The sequence below is a fragment of the Rosa chinensis genome, chromosome 6 (assembly GCF_002994745.2).
Source record: "Rosa chinensis cultivar Old Blush chromosome 6, RchiOBHm-V2, whole genome shotgun sequence".
NCBI lineage: Eukaryota > Viridiplantae > Streptophyta > Magnoliopsida > Rosales > Rosaceae > Rosa > Rosa chinensis.
Genome location: NC_037093.1, coordinates 23,556,232 through 23,575,767, shown reverse-complemented (window position 1 = coordinate 23,575,767; position 19,536 = coordinate 23,556,232). Strand labels below are relative to the sequence as shown.

The following is a 19,536-nucleotide window of genomic DNA, read 5'->3' as shown; positions in this document are numbered from 1 at the left end:
AGTTCAGGAGATTATGTGGAAAGGGAAATGCTTAAATAACACATAACCTAATTTACTCAACAATCTACTTCAAACACTTACTGAAATATGAATCACTAAAAAGCTCATTGAAATCATCAATAGCTTCATACCAATCCGCAATATTAATCATAATCACCACTTTGGTTATCACCACCTTGGTTACACTATACGACACCGCACACATTTATAAGAAATCACAATCACAACCATAACAATTCTACACCAAAACTCAATTCTTCTTAAATATATACTAATTTATATATATATATATATATATATATATATATATATATATATAGACACACACACACACACGTAGTCATTCTCTCAGGAATGCCACTAATACCAAGTATAAATCACCATTAGCTAAAATCTGAAAATCATTTTATAATAAACCTCAATATAACTTACCCATGAACCGTGAACGATCAAGTCTATACATTTCAAAACAAATATTTATTTTGATAAATAAGACTTCTTATGCTAATAAATAGTTCTAATACAATTTTAAGCATATCTAATTTATCAACCAAATACATGTGAGATTTACTCACCTAAAATCTAGCTGCATCTTCAACGAAACAATAAGAATTACAAAACACTCTCTGTCAAGCACCTAAGGAACATAAGGTCACAACTCAGCACACAAAACACAAAGCGATTAAAGTCCGAACACCTGTTCGAACAAAAATCCTAAAAGTAATGCCAATCGAGGCAGAACTTCATCCAAGACCACCCAAAGTCTTTGGAACAGTCCTACGATCAATATGTCAAACCTACAAGTCGATCGAACGGTCGGATCCTTACGAATCGAAAATCAAGATAATCGAAACTCGTAGAAACCCTAACATGATCAAACGATCTCCAAAATTTACAAATCATAAATCAAAATGCTCGTATCGACGAGTAGATGATAAATGAAGCAAAAAACTGCCCCTGACATGGCCGGATGCTTCGCCGCATGCTGCCACCAGTGGCTGCATAGGGGCTTCACACGCCGCCGGATCAACCTCCAAACTAGGTTGATCCAACCGGTCAAAATGATGAGCTTTGTAAGAGAAACAACCTTCATACCTAGAGCAAAGACCGAATCGAGCTAGATTATCTTGAACAAGCTAGAAAAGCCTCCGCTGTTGAACTTCGAATTGTGATTCTGGCAACTACACTTTGAATCGAGTTTCAAGGCTAATACAGATGTGACCTAGAGGAGGAGAGTTCCAAAACTTGGTAACTTTCAAGCACAACCGTTGTCAGAATCAGAAATTTGGATCAGGTCAGCGCCGCTTAGATTCACGAGCTTCAGTCTGTAATTTTCAGCGAGAACCAGCAGGAACCAGACTGACAGAGAGGACGTCGAAGTGCCTCTGAGTGGTTCTGGGCTAGTGGTGCTTCCGGAGACTGTCGGAAAGTGGAACTAGAACTGAGTCGAGTCGGGAACAAAACTATCGGGGTTAGAGTTTTTGGAGAGAGAGAGAGAGAGAGAGAGAAATAGAGAGAGAGAGAGAGAGTTTCCAAAAGGGAAAGTTGGAAATTATGAAAAATATCTATAATTTTTCTATTTATAGATAAATTTTTGAAAATGAAAATCTTCCGCTGATCATAATTTAATCATAAGATCTCCGATTTGCTCGTGCCACATATCCACGAACTCGTATCGACGCGCTCTATAACTTCCGTGAAGAAAGTTTTCGGAGAACCCCAACAAATAAAAGGTCAACCCTTTGACCCCTCGAAAATAAAACATTTCAAAAATTTATTCGTCCGAAACACTTTCACTCCACCCCTGAACCATGTAAACGTACTAACATCCTATTTAATAATTTCTGAAAAATCATCATAAATTAATAATTAATTTTTGGGGTATTACACATACGGCCGTCAACAACCATGCTAGCTGGAACCATCCATAGTGGTCGGTATGGTAGGAAAATACATTCGTCCTCCTGCCAAAGAAAAACTATCGGAAACTCAGGGAACGAAACTCCCGGCCTTTACTACAAAAGCTACCACATACTTCCAAACAAGGTAAGTTCAAAACTCTACTCTCTGTACCATTATTTTGTCTATATTCAAAGGGTTTGAGACCGATACTCCGGTCTCTTCCTCTGACGTATTTCCTTTTTGGACAAGTATCGAAATGAGACATCGGTGATTCTCAGAGGTTCTTTCATCCAACGGAACCGTGCATATACAAACTCAGAAAACTATAAGTTTAATTACTTTATGTCATCTCCAGATATCCGTATTTTAAAAAGAGAAGTACTACAATGCACAGAAGATCACAGCTTTTATAATAAACACCAAATTGTTGCGTAAGGGGGTGGTTCTACAAGTTCATGACTTTTTTGGTCATACTATAACTAGGTTGGTGTACTTAAAAAAAATAAGTGCACCATTGAACAGGCTCTAAAAAATGGGAGGTATGTGTTTGGTGGTGGTAAGACCATCTCTAGTAATTGGGTCTAAAGGGCCATTTTCTAAAGGGAAAATTTTGCAAACAGTACACCAAGTAAAGGCCACTAATAATTTCCATACATAAAGTTCCAAACTGAACATTTTGGTACATGGACTTTTGAGCCTGACCAACTATGTAGACACGACGTCAATGACGCCGTTAACTCTTATGTCATTATTCATTTGTCAAAGGGTAATTTGGTACTCTCCCACTCTAATTCATTTTTTTTAGTTAAAAAAAGAGAGAGGAAAAACAGTTCTCCTCTCTCTCTCTCTCTCTCTCTCTCTCTCTCGCTCGCTCCCCACACGGCCACACCCAAACCCAGAAAGCCAACCTCATCGAAGAGGTGCGTTTTGATACCACAATACTGAAAATCGTGCACCGCAACTTGTTGCCTTCCTCAGTTCTTCATTTTCCCCTTAAAAACTTAACAACAATATGACCAGAAGCTCTCCTTCAGAGCTAAATTCCATCGTTTCTTCCAAGTTCAGCACTCAAGAACACCAACCAAAGAACTCAAAATTAACAACCCATTCCAATCTGGACTAAAACTTGATCAATTAACCAAGAGGGCTTTGAGATCGTCTTACCAAAACAAGGAGAGGTCGTCGGCGATCTTACATGGCTGCGTTGAGGTGCTCATGCTCCCGCTCTGGTAGGAGATAGAGGTCGACGCGATTGGGTTTTCACTACTACAAAAATTGAATCAGACGACGGCTAAAAACTGTCGTCTGATATGGAGGCAAAGCGTCGTCTATCGCGGCGCCGTCTGATGAAGATCAATTGTGGGGAACCGTCGTGTGAAGGGCTCGGCAGCATGGTGCGCAGCATGTCGGCAGCCTGTCGACAGCATTAGCTGTTGCGTGACTATTCTTCAGACGACAGGCGACTTTAGAAACTGTTGTGTGAAGGCAATTCAGAGGTCGCTTTATTTTATGCCTGTTGTGTGACTTTCATTCAGACTACAGTTTTTTAAAGTATCCATTATCTATTTTACATTCAGACAACAATTTTTATTTTTGGATCATTGGTGCACATACGACAATTTTTTGTGGTTATTGTTGTCCTAATAGAATGATTCAATGCATTATATTTGCTGGATGTGGAATCAAAAAAGACCAAATTAACTTATCAATATATATATAGAATAAATTGTTATAATTTACATCATGCACCAAAATGGATTGTGCAAAGTTAATCTTTTGTCCCCAAAAGGAGTACATCTAATAGTACTAGTAACTTTATCTTCATATTCTGAAACCACATCTTCCTTCTCATTTTTGTTCCTTGTTGCTTGAAATCTTTAGCCTACAGCACAGCATTAAAGCACCAGTCAAACATTAGAAAACACATGAAATGTAGCACAAGGGTAATTGTTTTTAAGAGAAGGCTTTAATGGGGGAGCAAGGGGTCCTGCATTCAGAGTACTAATGGAGCTTATTGAACTAACCTACGTTATCAGTCTTATCCACCAATAGCTCAATCTTCTCACCACGGTCAAGAACCTGCATAATAGATGAATCTCCATGACCTAAATACCTGATGAATCATTGCTATTTTCGGAAAACTAAGACACTGAAAAAAAAAATGGACAATAAAGAGATGTAAGCCACAGCAGTATAAAGAAAATTAGTCAAAGATAACAACAGAGCCAAAAAATCATTTTGGAAAGCCTAGTAAAAATCAGATAGAAGTATGCAAATCAGGTTGTAACAGAATCAGTCATCAACTTCCAGATTTGTTATTTGTGAGCCTTAAATATCACATTTCATGCGGTTAATGATAAAAAATGTGACTCCGTAAATATAAGGATATATTGAATTGTTCTAATTTTAAAGTACCTGTCTTAACCATTTCATTAAAGGACAAAGGAAATAATTTGTCATATCCAACTTTCTTGATCTATGATCTAACACAGTCAGTGGTTATATTACCTTACAATTCCTTGAGGTTCAAAAGGAGCACCATTTTGGAAAGGTCCTTCATATGGGGAATTCTCAGTGCAAGCCTGGCAGTTCGGAGTACATACACAAGTTAAATATGTAAACTTGACAGTGTTATAATATCTTGATGATCATAAAGTGATTAAACGAAAGAAAGAAAGATAAAGTACATACTTTTGATCTTTTTCAAGCTGGATGCTAATACACATGATTGATTCCCAACACTTGTCTATCAATGTATCCCACTGCGTTACAAGGAGGATCCAGTTCTCCTCTAACGCCACAAGATACCTAAAATTGAAATGGATGTTTTCATTGAAAGAAGTGTGATATAATTTAATATTTTAAACTCCAATCACATACAAAGTTTCCCAACTCAATAATTTTCTAATGATTTTCAGACATGCCAATTATTTATGAGTATGTGGTTTGAAAACCATAAGCTTACAGTGAAACTCTTCCCTTAATCACTATTGTCTCTATCAAAGACAGTAAATTTCCAATCAAGAACATCTGTCCCATAAATAACAGCAAAGTAAGTAGTGAGAACACATGCTGCAATCAGCCTGCTAGGTGACACATCTTTGGTTTGTGCAGTTCTCAAGAAAATTTCTATCAGTGCCACTACCAGACATGCAAGAGCAATTCTCTACAGAGGGTGACTATAATTACTACGTACTGCCATGCATCTTTAAACTGAATTATGTAATCAAATACTAACAGATACCTATGCATATCAATAATCAATCTTACCTAGCGAATCCCACACCATCTTATTTCTTTCATGTCAACACCATATGTTTGTTTGTCAGGAGCATGTGAAAAACCTCCTTCCCAACATATTGAAGGCATGTTAACAACACTTCCGGTCCTTGAAAAATGACAGTATCAAGAAGAAGAAAAAAGAATTGAAATGTATACATTTGCCTTTAACTTCCAAGTGACCTCTAGGCCTAACAGAAGAAACTACAGTTTCACCATCTAAACAAATATCTGAAGAGTACAGCAATAACCCGAAAGGAAAAAAAGAACAAAAAAAAAAACCATAAGAGAAATTGCTAATTCTGTAAATCAACTAAGGAAGAAAAAGCCCACAGATGCAACAAAAGCACTGTCAGCATTTGCATTTGTCAAATTTGATGAACACAATTTTCAGTCACAAAGAGATGTAATGTGAAATACAGCTTGTACTAGACATGTTTCAAAACAGATCCAAGTCTCGACATTTCATACTTTCCTTGTTTTTTCAATGTTCATGTCAGTGGTATTTGACATGTAAATACATGAATTAGGATTGTGGATGGCAGTACAAGCACATTTTGTGTTCATATATATGATGCAGAGAAGAAAATAAAATACAAATGCTTTTTAAAATGAAGATGGCTTTTCCTTACAGAGGCATATTCCCATAACTCTGTTGGTATGATTCAGAAACCGAAGTCCAAAATTATGTTGGTGGCTTTCATATCTCGGTGGAATGGAGATAAAGAAGTCCTTTGGCTGAACCCAAGACCCAAGCAACACGTAAACTCATACTGAAGTCCAGGCTTTGTGACTCATATCAAAGTAAGTAAACAGAATTAGCTAGATGAAACTCCAGCTAGAAAGGCATCGTATGGGAGGAGCCACTTAAAAAACTTCAAATGTTGCAAAGTCCGTATCGCATAGCCAGTCACATTAGGTACCATTACCATTAGGCATGAACTCATAAACCAACATCTGCAGAAGCAGCAATAACACAATTCGATTAATGATATATCATGTAGTCATAATACATTGAACCATTCAACAATACCATCATGCCACACACATTTATGTTACATAGAAACAACTATGTTTAAGTGAAGAGTCACTCTGCGGAACAGCAAAGTGGATCTATTTATGAGTTCAACTTCCAATTGATAAGGTTCAGATTAAACTAACCTTGTTCAGAATGAGAAGGAAGAAAGATATATCTGTAACGTACAAAACTTACCCTATGGTTCGCTTAATTGCTAAACAAAACAATATGAAACTCTCTACATTTAATTGCTGCTTATCTCAATAACATATGCTTTATAGATTTAGACAATAAGTGCAAGTTGCAAGCAATGATTAATTATTCAGGAGTGCAAGCTTCATACCTGCTCCCCTTCTTCTTCACAGTATCCTACCAAAGAGACTGATTTTGATGGTGTGGCCTTCATCTCAGTTATCGGTCAAGAATTCTTCTTCACCTTATAGGACTCTTCCTTCTACATGTTTTATGGCAATAGTAGAGAGATGGATTCCATGCACATCCAAGCTGGGAGAGAAAGAGAGAGAGATTAGAGATCGCAGAGAGGGAAAAACACAACCAAACCAATCAAAACGCAAATTCTCAAGACAGATTAAAGAAAACCATACCATAAAAATGGGATTTTGAAACTAAACAGATTAGGGGAAATCGAAAATTGAGAGAAAGATGAAGTAGATAACCTGGTCGGAGACCTCAGAGAGCACCTCTGTTTCGAGGAATTGAGCTAAGCTTTCGATTGAGATGACACGGGTTTCTCCGGTGCGTTTCTGGAGTGCTTGTAGTGCTGAAATCCCTCCTTGTCCCTTACTACAACAAAGAATACAATCGCTCAGAATCCCTAGAATTCAAAAACCCCAAACCCATAAGTTCACACAAAAAACACAATTCAATTCCTAGGTCTTAGAAACGAAACAAGAAGACGGCGATGAAGAACAGGCGTCAAAAATTGCAAGAGAGAGGTCGTTGTTACTGGAGATTGTTGGATTTGATGTTGGCCTTAGCGCGGTTGGACTAGAGCTCGAAGTTGTTCGGGTCAACAGCGATTGCCTGGGTAGAGGTCAACGGCGACGACAAACTCAAAGTGGTTATCAATGAAGGCCTTTGCTATTTCCCAGATCGAATAACCCATTAGGTTTTGGTCCGGGTTTGTCGAGGAGAGAGAGAGAGAGAGAGAGAGAGAGAGAGAGAGAGAGAGAGAGAGAGAGAGAGAGAGAGAGAGAGAGAGAGAGAGAGAGAGAGAGAGAGAGAGCTTTGGTTGGGGTTTGTAGAAGAAGAGATAGGGTTTGACGAGAAAGGGTTTGTCGATGGGAGAGAGAGGTCGGGGTTTGTCAAGCAGAGAGAGTGTCGAGGTTGCCAGTGAGTGCCTAGTGTAAGGCAAGTCGAGAGAGGGTTTTGGTTTTGAGTTTGGGTCTGTCGAGAAGAGTTTGGGTTGTCGAGAAGCCTCAGTCGAGAGTAGTTTTATTGTTTTTCGTCTAATGTTTAATACATGTTTGGGGAAATGTGGAGTTTGAGATGAGATTTGGCACCATAGACATGGTGGAAAATTTGCCTCTCAATATTTTTTATGGTCATACAATGGTTCTGTTCTTAAACGTCTTCTGAACTCATTCGCAATTTCTTATCAGACGACGGATTTTATAAAAACGACATCCAAAAAAAAAAAAAAACCAATCAGACGGCGGAAAACTAGGATGCGTTGTCTGAGAGATGTCGTCTGAATCAATTTGTGTAGTAGTGTTTGGTGAACAAGGGGGTGCGGATCATATCCTTAGTGGTGGTCTGGTTCAATTCGAGCTGAAGTTTGGAGAACAAAGGCATGCAGATTCGATGCCATCGAAGGTAGCTTGTACGGTGATTTTCCGGCGTCGGTTGGGGTAGCTGCCTTTGGGTTTTGGTTTCTGTAGTCCATTAAGTTTAGTGATGATGGTGGTGTGGCGAGGCGATAGCTAGAATTTTGGCTGGGTTAAGAGTTCACATAGCTGGGTTTGGATCTCTGCTTGTTGTGCTTTTTCTTGGTGACGAACCGGTCGCACATGGCAGCCAGTTGCTGCTTCTTGGTGGATTGAATGTTGGTGCCGCCGCTGCTACTACTTGTGGTTGTGGTGGTGGTGTTGTTTCAGCCACCCGTGAAATACTGATCGGATATAGCTGTGAGAGGGAGAGATGGGTGGCCATAGTAAGAGAGTGATAGAGTTGGGTGGCCAGAGTAAGGAAGAGATAGTGACCAATTTACCCCTAAAAGTATGCCAGCTGGCAGAGATCTCACGGCGTCATTGACGTCGTATACGAAAAGTGGGTCGTTCTTCAAATTCCGTGTACCAAAATGTTTGGTTTGAAACTTTATGTATAGAAATTATTAGTAGCGTTTACTTGATGTACTGTTTGCGAAATTTTCCCTTCTCTAAATTGTAGCCACATTTTTTTTTATCTCCAACAACAACCAAGAAAAGGGCTAAAGGGCCATAAAAGGGCCAAAGGGCTTAGAAAAGGGCCAATTGTAGCTCTTTGGCTAGCCCAGGCCAAATTTAAAGGGACCAAATGAATGGCTAGAATTACATGCAACCACTAGTTAGTTGTTATTATTATTATTTTTTAATAAGGGCTGGTGCAGCTGCTCTCAAGCCTTCATTAATGAAACTGTTGAATACAAAGGGGGGGACGTAAAGCCTAAACCTCGAACAATTAGCAACGAGAGAACATCCCGAATAATAACAGGACCTCCCACTAATCCTATGCATTCAAACATGCACCAACTAGCAAGGGTTGACATACTAGATAACTGGGCAACACCATTTGCTTCACAATAGTGACATACCGGAAAGATAAAGCTCATACAAAGCCATAGAACAATTACACCTGCTTTCCCACTATGTTGTCGACCAGAACTAACTCCGGCGACACTTGGTGTGATCCTGACACTAGGAGGTTAAGTCCATTTGATAAGGACTCGCCTCCTCTCTAGGACAAACAAGGCACTTTGAGTGCACGCACAGGCATGCAGCTCGACTCTCCCTACAAAAACTAGGTAGGGATTTATTGTTATCAAACACCTAATAATTGAAAAATAAACAAAGCAACTGAAGCAAAATAAATAGCCAAACAACCAAAAAGGGCCCATTGACCCAAATGGGTCTAACAGCAATGCCCAAGCCCAAAATGCCAAGGCCTTCTTGCATCTCTCCGTCTCTGACCAAGATCGCCACTGCACTACAATCACTGCCAGGCCACCATATCTTCTGAACCGCCGCCGGCCTCGATCCCCCAACACAATTATGTTTGCTCCGCCGTCAGACCACCAGTAATCAACGATAACCAACGCACCGCCGTCATGCCTTTCATCAAACCACCGAACCATCTCATGTGGCCACCGATCCCGATCCACCTTCCTCAGATCCCCACGAGATGCCGCTCCATCTCGGCCAAGAAGCCTCCGGTCTCCGATCCCAGCCACAACACCGCCCTGAATGCAGCCACCATCCAACGAGAAAGACGAAGAAACACGTACTCCGACCCCAACCTCTGAGCCATAAGCATGCTAACCCACCAGATAACCCATCCGACAACATGTATCGTACACCGACAAGGCCAACGGCCTGTGCCAGCGACGAGGCGCAGCCGGACAGGCGCGAACGACCACGGTGGCCTCAAAGTTTCTCTTTCTAGGTTTTTGCTTTCTCGTAGTTTTCAAACATAAATTTTTTCAAAATCTCATTTTTCCTATAAATTCAAACATCATTTATATATTATTTCACACCTTCTATTTTCTTTTATAATTCACCTCAACATAGATATTTTATCTTGTCAAAATTTTGCCCGTTAGAAAAAATATTTACATCTCAAAATATAATCTAGCTTAGAATAATTACAACTAATAAGATCATAAATTTAAAAAAAAAATTAATCAAACAATAATAAAATATTAGAAAGAGTTAACATTTGACTTTGCTATTGCTGGAGACCATTTATTAAACAATTATATTTTTAGGGCTAAAATTTAGACCCAAACCCAATATAGCCCTCCATTACTGGAGATGGCATAAGACACTAGTTTCCTATTTGTAAGATGATGCATGTGTGCGAAACTGCGAACCCCATCAAGAGTGGGGAGGGGTGGAATTTGAAAAGAAAATAAAATGCTCTTAAGGAGTGGATTTCTGTGAAGAAACTGCTACAGTTACAATTTGGTTTAAGAATAATAAACTTCTTTTGAATTAAAAAAAAAATTCACATAAGTAACCTTAATGGTAATTCCTCACGGAGAAAACCGTATTGTTAATTTCCCTCACACCCTAGGAAACTAAATCGATTTATATCGTGATTTCTTCAATATTATTCAGCTTCATCCACATGCTACCTAAATATAGTTCAGACTTCTAAGATGTTGTGCGTAAGGAAGGAGAGAAGATCGAGATTTGAGAAGATTTGATATTCAATACGAAAAAGTGAACAGGTCTCAGCAGTGAACTTTCGATTATCCAAAAGTAAGCACCAACTACGTCTTGATTCTGCATGCAATGAGTGTTTTCACTTTTCACCGCCCAATAAGCAACGCCTGAGGTGTTGAAAATTGGGACACCTAGGACCTACCTAGCTCTATTGTAGGTGCCTCCAGGAACCACACTCATCAACTTTCAAAAACATGAAAAATAAAAATTATATATCGTAGGGAGATTATCTTTTTTTTTCCTGGTCAAATACCATAGAATACAGATGACTGATTAAACATGAAGAAAGAAATGCAGATTTTTAAATATCAAGAGAGCTTGATCTCTAAAATTGAATTTTTTTATTAATTTAATTTTTATATATTAAAAAATTATAAAATATAATTAATTAATAAGGATAATATGATAAATTATAAAATTAAAGAAGCAGAAAATATAGTAGTTGTACTGAAAATTTTTCTACTATCTTTAACTTCTCTCCACACACATAATGAGTGGACTCTACTATTTTATATTAGTACTTCACTCCAAGAGAACATGACACATCTTTAAATCTCAATTTCATTATATACTTTTAAATTGTGTATATCTTTTTTACTGTAGCCAAAACCAAGAAATATTAATCCCAATTTCCATATATTCACTTAGGGGGTGTATTGTATTTGGATTTGTACAGATTTTTTTTAAATGACAGACTTTTTGAAAAGTCCACAGACTCTTTTAAAAGTTGAAAGACTGTTATGGATTTCTTAAAACCATTGATTTTAGCAACAGACTTTTATTGATTCATGAAAATCTATATACTTTATTATGAATGGCTTCTACAGATTTTCTAGAATGTACAAAATATTAAAAACAAAAAAACAAAAAATAAATGTAGCCCAAACACAAAACAAAATAATAACTTGTTGTCTCTTTAATGCTTCAGTATCTTCTAATAGAAATTGACTCAAATAAATGATTGTTAGTCTGTCTAGTGAGTTTGTTCTCATTCCTAATCTCCTAACAATATAAATATACAATATAGATCACTTGATGTTTATGGTTAATTATTCTCATCAATTTTGTTTTCGCCGATTAACATATATTGTAGCAATGTTGGTCAATGTCTTGATCTATAATCAATCAATTGAAATTCAATTGTTCAACCTTTTTATGAACCATAATATAAATTTAAATTAATGAGAATAATTAATTAATAAGATAAAATTTAGTATGGTTCAAGGTCTTAGGGTTAGACCACAATATTTGAGTTTTAGAGTTTCATAAATCATTTTAATTGCTATTAGGGTTCGAAGTATCACAATTGAAAAAAAAAACAAAAACAAAAATCACATTCAACAACTACAATAAACATGTTGGGTATCAAAAAAGGTTGATATCATAAAAGATTAGAGAAAAGACAAAAAATTAAGAAAGAGAGATGATGAAAGACAAACTTCTTGGTGCGTAGAGAGAAGAATTTTGATAGACTTTTTTTTGAAGAGGAAACTTTGATAGACTTTTTGAAATCTTTGGTCTGGAGGCTAGAAAATTATTAGAGTTTGGTATACTACAAAGTCCATAATTATCCATGATTTTCTAATTCTATAAGTATGAATGATATTTTGAATACATATGTACTTTTATTCATTTTTAAAAGTCATAATTGAATACCCCTAGATTTTAGTGAAATTCATGAAGTCTTTAAAAATCCTAGTTGAATACCTCAAGACTTTCATAGACTGTTAAAAGTCTATATTGAATACACCGAACTTTTAAATTTCATAGATTTTTTTTTAAAGTTCTACTAATTCCATATACAATACTCCCCCTTAATTGAAAGGGTAATAGATATACACAACTTATTATCTTGGGTAAAAGATATACACAACTTATTATCTTACGGCGGAGGCTAATCAGACATCATCAGAAGGGCATTTTAAATATTGTACTTTAAAAAAAAAAAAAAACAGTTCTTAAAAAAGCCACACAGTAGACCTAAAGCCACATACTTTAAATATTATCTTCCTTCTGTTTGACTTGCTGTAAAGCCACATAGTAAACCTACCAAAAAGGCAAAAAATATCTCTTTACTCAAATACTTGAAAAAGAGATGAGAACAAAAAGAGATAAGAACAAATGAAGAACCACGCAACAAATTAAGAATGAAAATTATTACATTGCAGTCTGAAAAGCTCTGGACATACAACACAGAGTTTAAAGGGATGATCAGGACCATTCAATCAGAAGGTGGAACCCGCCACCAGCCACCTGACCAATATGATCAGAAGGTCCAGGTGCCCAGCTCCACCCCCGCCAAATTTGCCTCATCTTCCCCAGCTCTACATGCACGTGCGTGCACACATATCACCACCTAAGTTGTACATTACATGTCCTACAAAGTAAACCCTAGTACCTCAAGCAACTGGAGCCGCTTGCTTCTACACTACACTCAATCCTACAACTAAAAACTAATCAACCAAGTACACCCCTACCAACTCTCTCCCTCTCTCCCTGAAACAAACTAACACAGTTAACCAACATAACAATCAACTAGAAACTGAGCTCGATTGAGACTGATGCATACAGCAGGGCCCCACGGTACACCATCTCAGAGAAGATATCCTCCAGCATACTAAGATTCTGGCATTAATTGCACTGAGGCAAATCACATGACTTAGCTGAGCTTCCTTCCTTCACCTTCCTCCAAGTTCCTGCAGCCTGTCGCTTCAACCCAATCCCTTCCCATCCTTCAAGCTTCCCAACATATGTCCTCTCCACCAACTTCTCTGATCCGTTCCGCGGTGGACTGAAACACACCGGCAGCACGTCCTCCGACTCACAAGGAAACCCCATTGTCTCAAAATGTTGAACCAAGTCCTTCTTCCCCTGAAATAAGTACCACATATATATCATCCTACCCGTCGTCATATTCAAACCCTAGAACTACAGCCAACAGAGTAACGCTTAAATATAATACCTGGATTCGAGCGTAGGCGATTTCTCGAATCTTGTTGGAGTGGAACGAATCCCATGTCTGGCTATGAGCGGCCAAGTAAAACTTCCACACAGCTTTTGGTTTTGTAAAGTTTACAAATGCATAGCCCTTGTTCATCCCAGTCCTGAGTTTTCATAATCGAAAAACGCACGCATTAATATCTGGATTGTTAAGGTCAAAAAGCACAATCTAATCATGCATTGGGACAATGTGACCACTACAGTTGTAAACTGCATCTGATCCATATTGCAGCTAATCCATCACAAATGCTTTCTCAATTAATTAATAAATTGAAAACCTCTATCATTTATGGCATAGGCAAACATGCATTGAACAATGTGATCAATAAAGTGCACGCATATGTACCAAAAATCAATAGGCAGATACAAGAAATCAAAGGCCGATTCCGATTCTTCTCCTCCGTCAGATTTCCGATTCTCATTCGCACAGTGCTTGTCCAGAAAAGTCATCAACAGATCACGACTTCAACAAGCAGAAAACCAAATTAGTCCACCCACAAAAAAAAAAATGAATAATCAAAATCAATGAAAAAACTCGAGTATGCAGATGGGATGGCGACATACGAGTACTTATTGGGTATGTTTCTAATCATGACGGTGGTGCCGTCACCGTCTTTTCTCACCGGCAGCACGTTGGAGAATCTCTTCACCATCCTCCTGGGCACACACCAATTGTAATCAATAAATTTCTTTGGTAGCTTTTTCTCATCAGTCGACTTCAAAGCAGGCTTCCCCTCCTGCTTCTCTGTACTAGTACTGCTTCTTCCGATTTGCTGATCAAAGAATCGGCTATACCTCCTATACCTTCCTTTGGAGCCACGAATCCTCGGAACTTTTGGAGGCACAAATTTTTGGTTAGCTTCCTGCGCCACAAGGTCATGAGCTGGTTGCTGCACTTCAACCAGCTCTGGCTGAGCAGACACAGTCCTATGAACCGACTGGATTGCCGGAAGCACACGGTGCTCAAAATGAGTTGGGTATTGAAAATCGGTGGGGAAAGGGAGAGAGTAAGTGATGGGGGTACTTGGGAAGCCTGTGGGTGCCGGTAGAACATTTGAGAAGCAGTAAAAGGATGAGGCATAAGGGTTGAGCGGGGTAGGCGGTGAATAGTCTTTTTTTGAGAAACTCGAGTTTTGAGGTTTGACGAACTCAGCGGCAAACGGGTTCAAACCCTTGGTAGAAGCCATGGCTGGGATATACTTGACAAGAAACACAGACCTTACCGTGGGTGGGGATGTGTATATATACGAAAGGGTTCTGTGTGGGCGAGGTAAGAGAGTGTGAGCGCGTGGGGGGAGCAGAGAAGAGTAGGAAGAAGGGCTTACCGAAGCAAGAGAAAAGATTTCTCATGATTACCATCATTTAATGCCTGGATTTGGTGATATCACAAGTCGCCGACTTAAAACACAGAGCCTGTCTGTCTGTCTCTACTGATACTGAGTAGCAATCTGAGTGTAAAGTTTAAAGTCATGGTCATCCCACGGTTGTAAGTAACAAAGAAGTATATTCAAAGGTGTGATTGTCCTTCGGAGTACGTCGATGACCTTTTCTCCATCACATCGTTTCTTTTGCCCCACATTTTACTCTCTACTCAGACTCATTATGTATTTCGATATTTCTATTAAAATAAATAGTAAAATAAATATTCATTGAAAAAAATAAACTACACTAATATTACAGTCGTTAACTGATATAATTTTGCTCTATTTCTAATTTTATCTAATAAAGTTAATTTTTATAAAGTTTATAAATATAACACGAGTGTTTTTATTTATACCAATTGAGGTCTCTAGGTTATTATCATAAAGGAGAATTAGGTTGTGAAGGTTTGGGTCCTTTTGTTTTTATGCATGAATAAGTAAGCTCATTTTATTTGCAATGTGAGTTACTGGTCAATTTGTTGGCAATTTGTGCCATCTGTGATTTTTGTATGAGACAATAATTGATGTAACGTGCCTTCTGACTATGAATAAGTAATAAAATTATTTGTTTTTTCAAAAAAAAAAAAAATGAGTGCTTCTATTTATATCCCTAATATTAGTATTTGGACCTCCTCCCCTAACTTTTACCCCAAACTTCCAACTTTTACCCTTCCTCTTTTTCTTTTCACCCACCATGAGAAGGTGTTCTCACCACCAATCTCTAATCACCTTCGGCATGGTCACCTGCTAAAGCAATAAGCAGATATGCAAAACAAAATTCAATTCTTTTATAAGAAACACCCCCAAAACATTCATTTTTATTTGTTCATAATATACAAAGTCTGTTTATTTTTCAGTTTGGATTATTTAACTATCATAAGACTCTTTGCCTCATGATTTTGAAATGTGATTAGCTAATTAGGATTATTCATTGACATCATTCATTCTTGATTGGGCAATCTGGCAAAAGATTATAAGGAACACATCACTCATACCATTGCACCTCCTTCTCCTTCTCCTTCTCCACACACACACACACACACACACACTAAATCCCATATCGTATATATTACCCAAACTTCTTAGGCACCACATATATATATATATATATATATATATAGATCATCCTGAGGTATGGATTTTTATTGTCCATTTCTATTTTTATAGTTGACAGTTTAACGTTTGATTCTATACCCAGATAGAGAAATTCTAAGCGAAGGTGGAAAGGGATTGAGGTTTTTTTTATTTAGGGGTAAAAGAGGATTTCTAAAATTTCAGAAAAAAAAAAAAGGAGGTCCAAATGCTAATATGAGAGATATGAATAGAAACACTCAAATAACATTCAGATCTCTCAATAAACTAGTTATTTTCTGATAATAAATGAAAATTTTGGAGGTGAAAAATACACCTTTTCTTACAAACGACACTCCTCTATGTACACATATCTGTTGAAAAGGGTGCAGTTTGCAAGAAAAAGAGATGTCAATTTCCATCTTCAAAAGTTTATCGTTAAACAATAAATACATTACCTAAGTTACAACATGTTTATTGACAATAAACTAGTGTTCTTACTATTTATTCTCTAACAATACTAGTTTACTAGTTTATGTCTGACAGTAAACTAGTTCAATGAATTGCACAGCTATGATCTTAAGCATGTCTATCGTGAAGTGAATCAGGTTGCTGACATTCTCTCCAAAGCTGGTTTGGATGCAGAGATTGAAGCTTAATTCATGGAGCAACCCCCTTCACAAGTTATTTCTAGCTTCTTGATGACTTGTGTGAGAGTCCTAGAGTTAGGATTATAAAATCTAAAATGTAACTGTTCTTTGTTTTGTTGGGCCTTTTAGCCCCCATATTTTATTTTTTTATTGTCTCTCATGCCTTTATCGCAACCAAAATTTGTCTGCGCTAAATTTAAAGAGAGTTTTAGATTTAAGCCTCGTTTGGTTCGCGGAAAGGAAATCAATTCTTTTGTATTTCCTATGAGAAAGGAAAGCTAGTACGAAGTTTGTTCTCCTTTTCGCTGTTTGGAAACGTTGGGAAAGCAACGAGAAAATATATGTGTGTTTCCATTTAGTGTTTGGTTTGTGCAGGGAAAGGAAACTAAATTATATTAAAATTCCATTTATATCCTCATGTATTATAATATAGACTTAGTGAATTACACAAATTTAATAAACTTTTTGAATAAAATTGACAATAATAATTTTCAACAATGATAGAAATGTATTTATAATATGTAATTAATGCTGGGAAATTAGAAGGGAAAATGAATCATTTGGAGAAGAGTGTTGCTATTGGGACCTCCAAATTTGCTCACTTAACCTCACTCTATTATGAATTATAAAATGACATATATAACCTACTATAAAATGACTATTAAAGACAATAATTATACCAAAAAAATATTACATTTATTTTCTATAGACTCTCCAATTCAATAATATTAGATTGCATTCTTTATTATTTTCCTTATCTATTTTAATTTTCCAATTTCACTACATACTCATTAAAGCATTTATATATATATATAATAAGAGTTTTAAAACTATGATTATGTGACATAAAATTATATAATATGCATGTTGAACGCATATTGGTGAGGAAAAACAAAACAAATCATATTATGACCTAAATCTAAGTCTATCCATTATATTTACAAAAAATAAAATAAAAAACAAAAAATGAGCTAGCAATTTTTTAAAACAAATATTTAAATAATTAATCATGAGGTACATAAAATAAACATTAGGAAAAAATAATTAATCTTCATATTTTTTGCAGAGCTAAAACAGAAAAAAAAACTTTAAAAAAAAAACTACAAAATAGTTCATGTTATTTTCTTGTTGATTAGAAATTAATTTTTAAAACTCCATATCTTGTGTTTAATTTTTTTATTGAAAATTTTTTTTATGCTGTTTGATTAAGGAATGGATGTGTAATTATGATTTATAGAGTAATTAATTCATTGAATTAATTAAGTTTTTATTTTAAAGATAATAGTTTGTTTGCAAATTATATGAGTGAGGTTATTTGAGGAAATTCAATAAGGTTTAGTGAGTAAATTTAGTATTAGAAAATTTGATAGGAGGTGTAAAAAGCATAGGAGGTTAAGTGATGAGTAAATTTGGAGGTTTCAATAGAAAAACTCTTTGGAGAATGGAATGATCCACTTTTCTCCATATTTTCCCTTCTCAAAATAAAGTTGTTCATTTCCTTATGCACACCAAACATAGAAAAGAAATACATTTTCTTTTCCAAGTCCTTAAATCCGCGAACCAAATGAGGCCTTGGTATATTTCACCGGTACAAGTTTCTAGGCCTCATCATTTAGCCCTTCGGCCCTAAGCTCGCCCTAGGCCGAAGCCCTACCTGGCCCTTGCATTAGGGCGGGCTGGCCCTACCCTTTCTCAAATAGGGTAGGGTAAGGGTCATGCAAATGAAACCCGGCCCTACCCTGCGGCTCTATCCATTTGAGCCCGTTAGGGCCAAGCCCGGCCCGCCCAATTAAGCCCTAATAGTTTTCTATTTTTTCTATTTTTTAAATATGTTTCTCTTTAGTCTATAACATACAACTTATCTAATTTTTGTAATTGATTTCCTAGCTTTATGTTCTTTAATTTTTGTTTCCTTTGTTAAACAACAATTAATTTTGGGAGATTTAGAGAGATAGTTAATTGAATATAACCATCTTAACTAATATTTATAAATGTTATAACTTATAAGTTAATTCCAATATATATATTTATATTAAATATGATCAACAAAAAATAATGAGTCTTGTATTACCTATATAACCATTGAACCAACCACGTGGTGTGGTGTGTTGGTCGAGCTGCCTAGTCTAGAACCCCCAGGTCTAGAGTTCGAATCCCAGCTTCATCCCGTGGCCAGCAGATTTGAGGGACCTGGGTTAGTTAAAACACCCAATGGTTCGTGCGTCTGCCTGCATGGGTGTGTGTGTTGGTTTTATTGACGTCTTCCACTCAAAAAAAAAAAAAAAAACCAATGAACCACATTTTGAGATAAAAAAAATAAAAGTAATATATTTCTTTTTGTTAAACAAATTAAGGCATTTTCAGGCCCATTTCGGCCCTATTAGAAAGGCCGGGTCGCCTTTCGGCCCTAGTGGCTCGGGCCTTTCAGGCGGGTAAGTGTTAGCATATTTAAGCCCCGGCCCTAAATTTTGTTGACTTTAACTAGACCCAGCCCGGCCCGACCCTAAGCCCTAAAATTTAGGGTAGGGCCGGCCCTAGCCCGGCCCATACAAGTTTCTTGAGGTGAAGTTAAACGCTTGTCTTGGTGTCAACCTAGTCCTTTGACCGAATTCACAATAACCCCATCTTTATATTGTTAGATATCAACGAGAAGGATATGAGCTTGAGATAGGCTGCGGAATAGAGTTGAGATAATTCAATTTAATCAACGCAGGCATCTACCTACAATTCTACAAAGCCTAAAACGAAAATGA

At 37.0% G+C, this 19,536-nt stretch overlaps 1 protein-coding gene across 1 annotated transcript; it reads right to left on the bottom strand.

Annotated features, from left to right (window-relative positions):
* Positions 1–12,997: 12,997 nt before the first annotated feature.
* LOC112171088 lies at positions 12,998–14,828 on the bottom strand. Its single transcript, XM_024308323.2, has 4 exons — positions 14,206–14,828; positions 13,988–14,104; positions 13,604–13,745; positions 12,998–13,512 (listed from the first exon to the last, which is right to left on the bottom strand). Exons 1-4 carry the CDS (start codon positions 14,826–14,828, stop codon positions 13,273–13,275), a joined length of 1,122 nt encoding a protein of 373 aa, XP_024164091.1. The 3' UTR covers positions 12,998–13,272.
* Positions 14,829–19,536: the final 4,708 nt, after the last annotated feature.

Coding starts and splice junctions, on each gene's coding strand:
- LOC112171088 (XM_024308323.2), bottom strand. CDS start 14,828: ATGGCTTCTACCAAGGGTTTGAACCCGTTTGCCGCTGAGTTCGTCAAA. Junction 14,105..14,205: donor AACATACCCAATAAGTACTC/GTATGTCGCCAT, acceptor TGCTTGTTGAAG/TCGTGATCTGTTGATGACTT. Junction 13,746..13,987: donor TATCTGCCTATTGATTTTTG/GTACATATGCGT, acceptor ATGAAAACTCAG/GACTGGGATGAACAAGGGCT.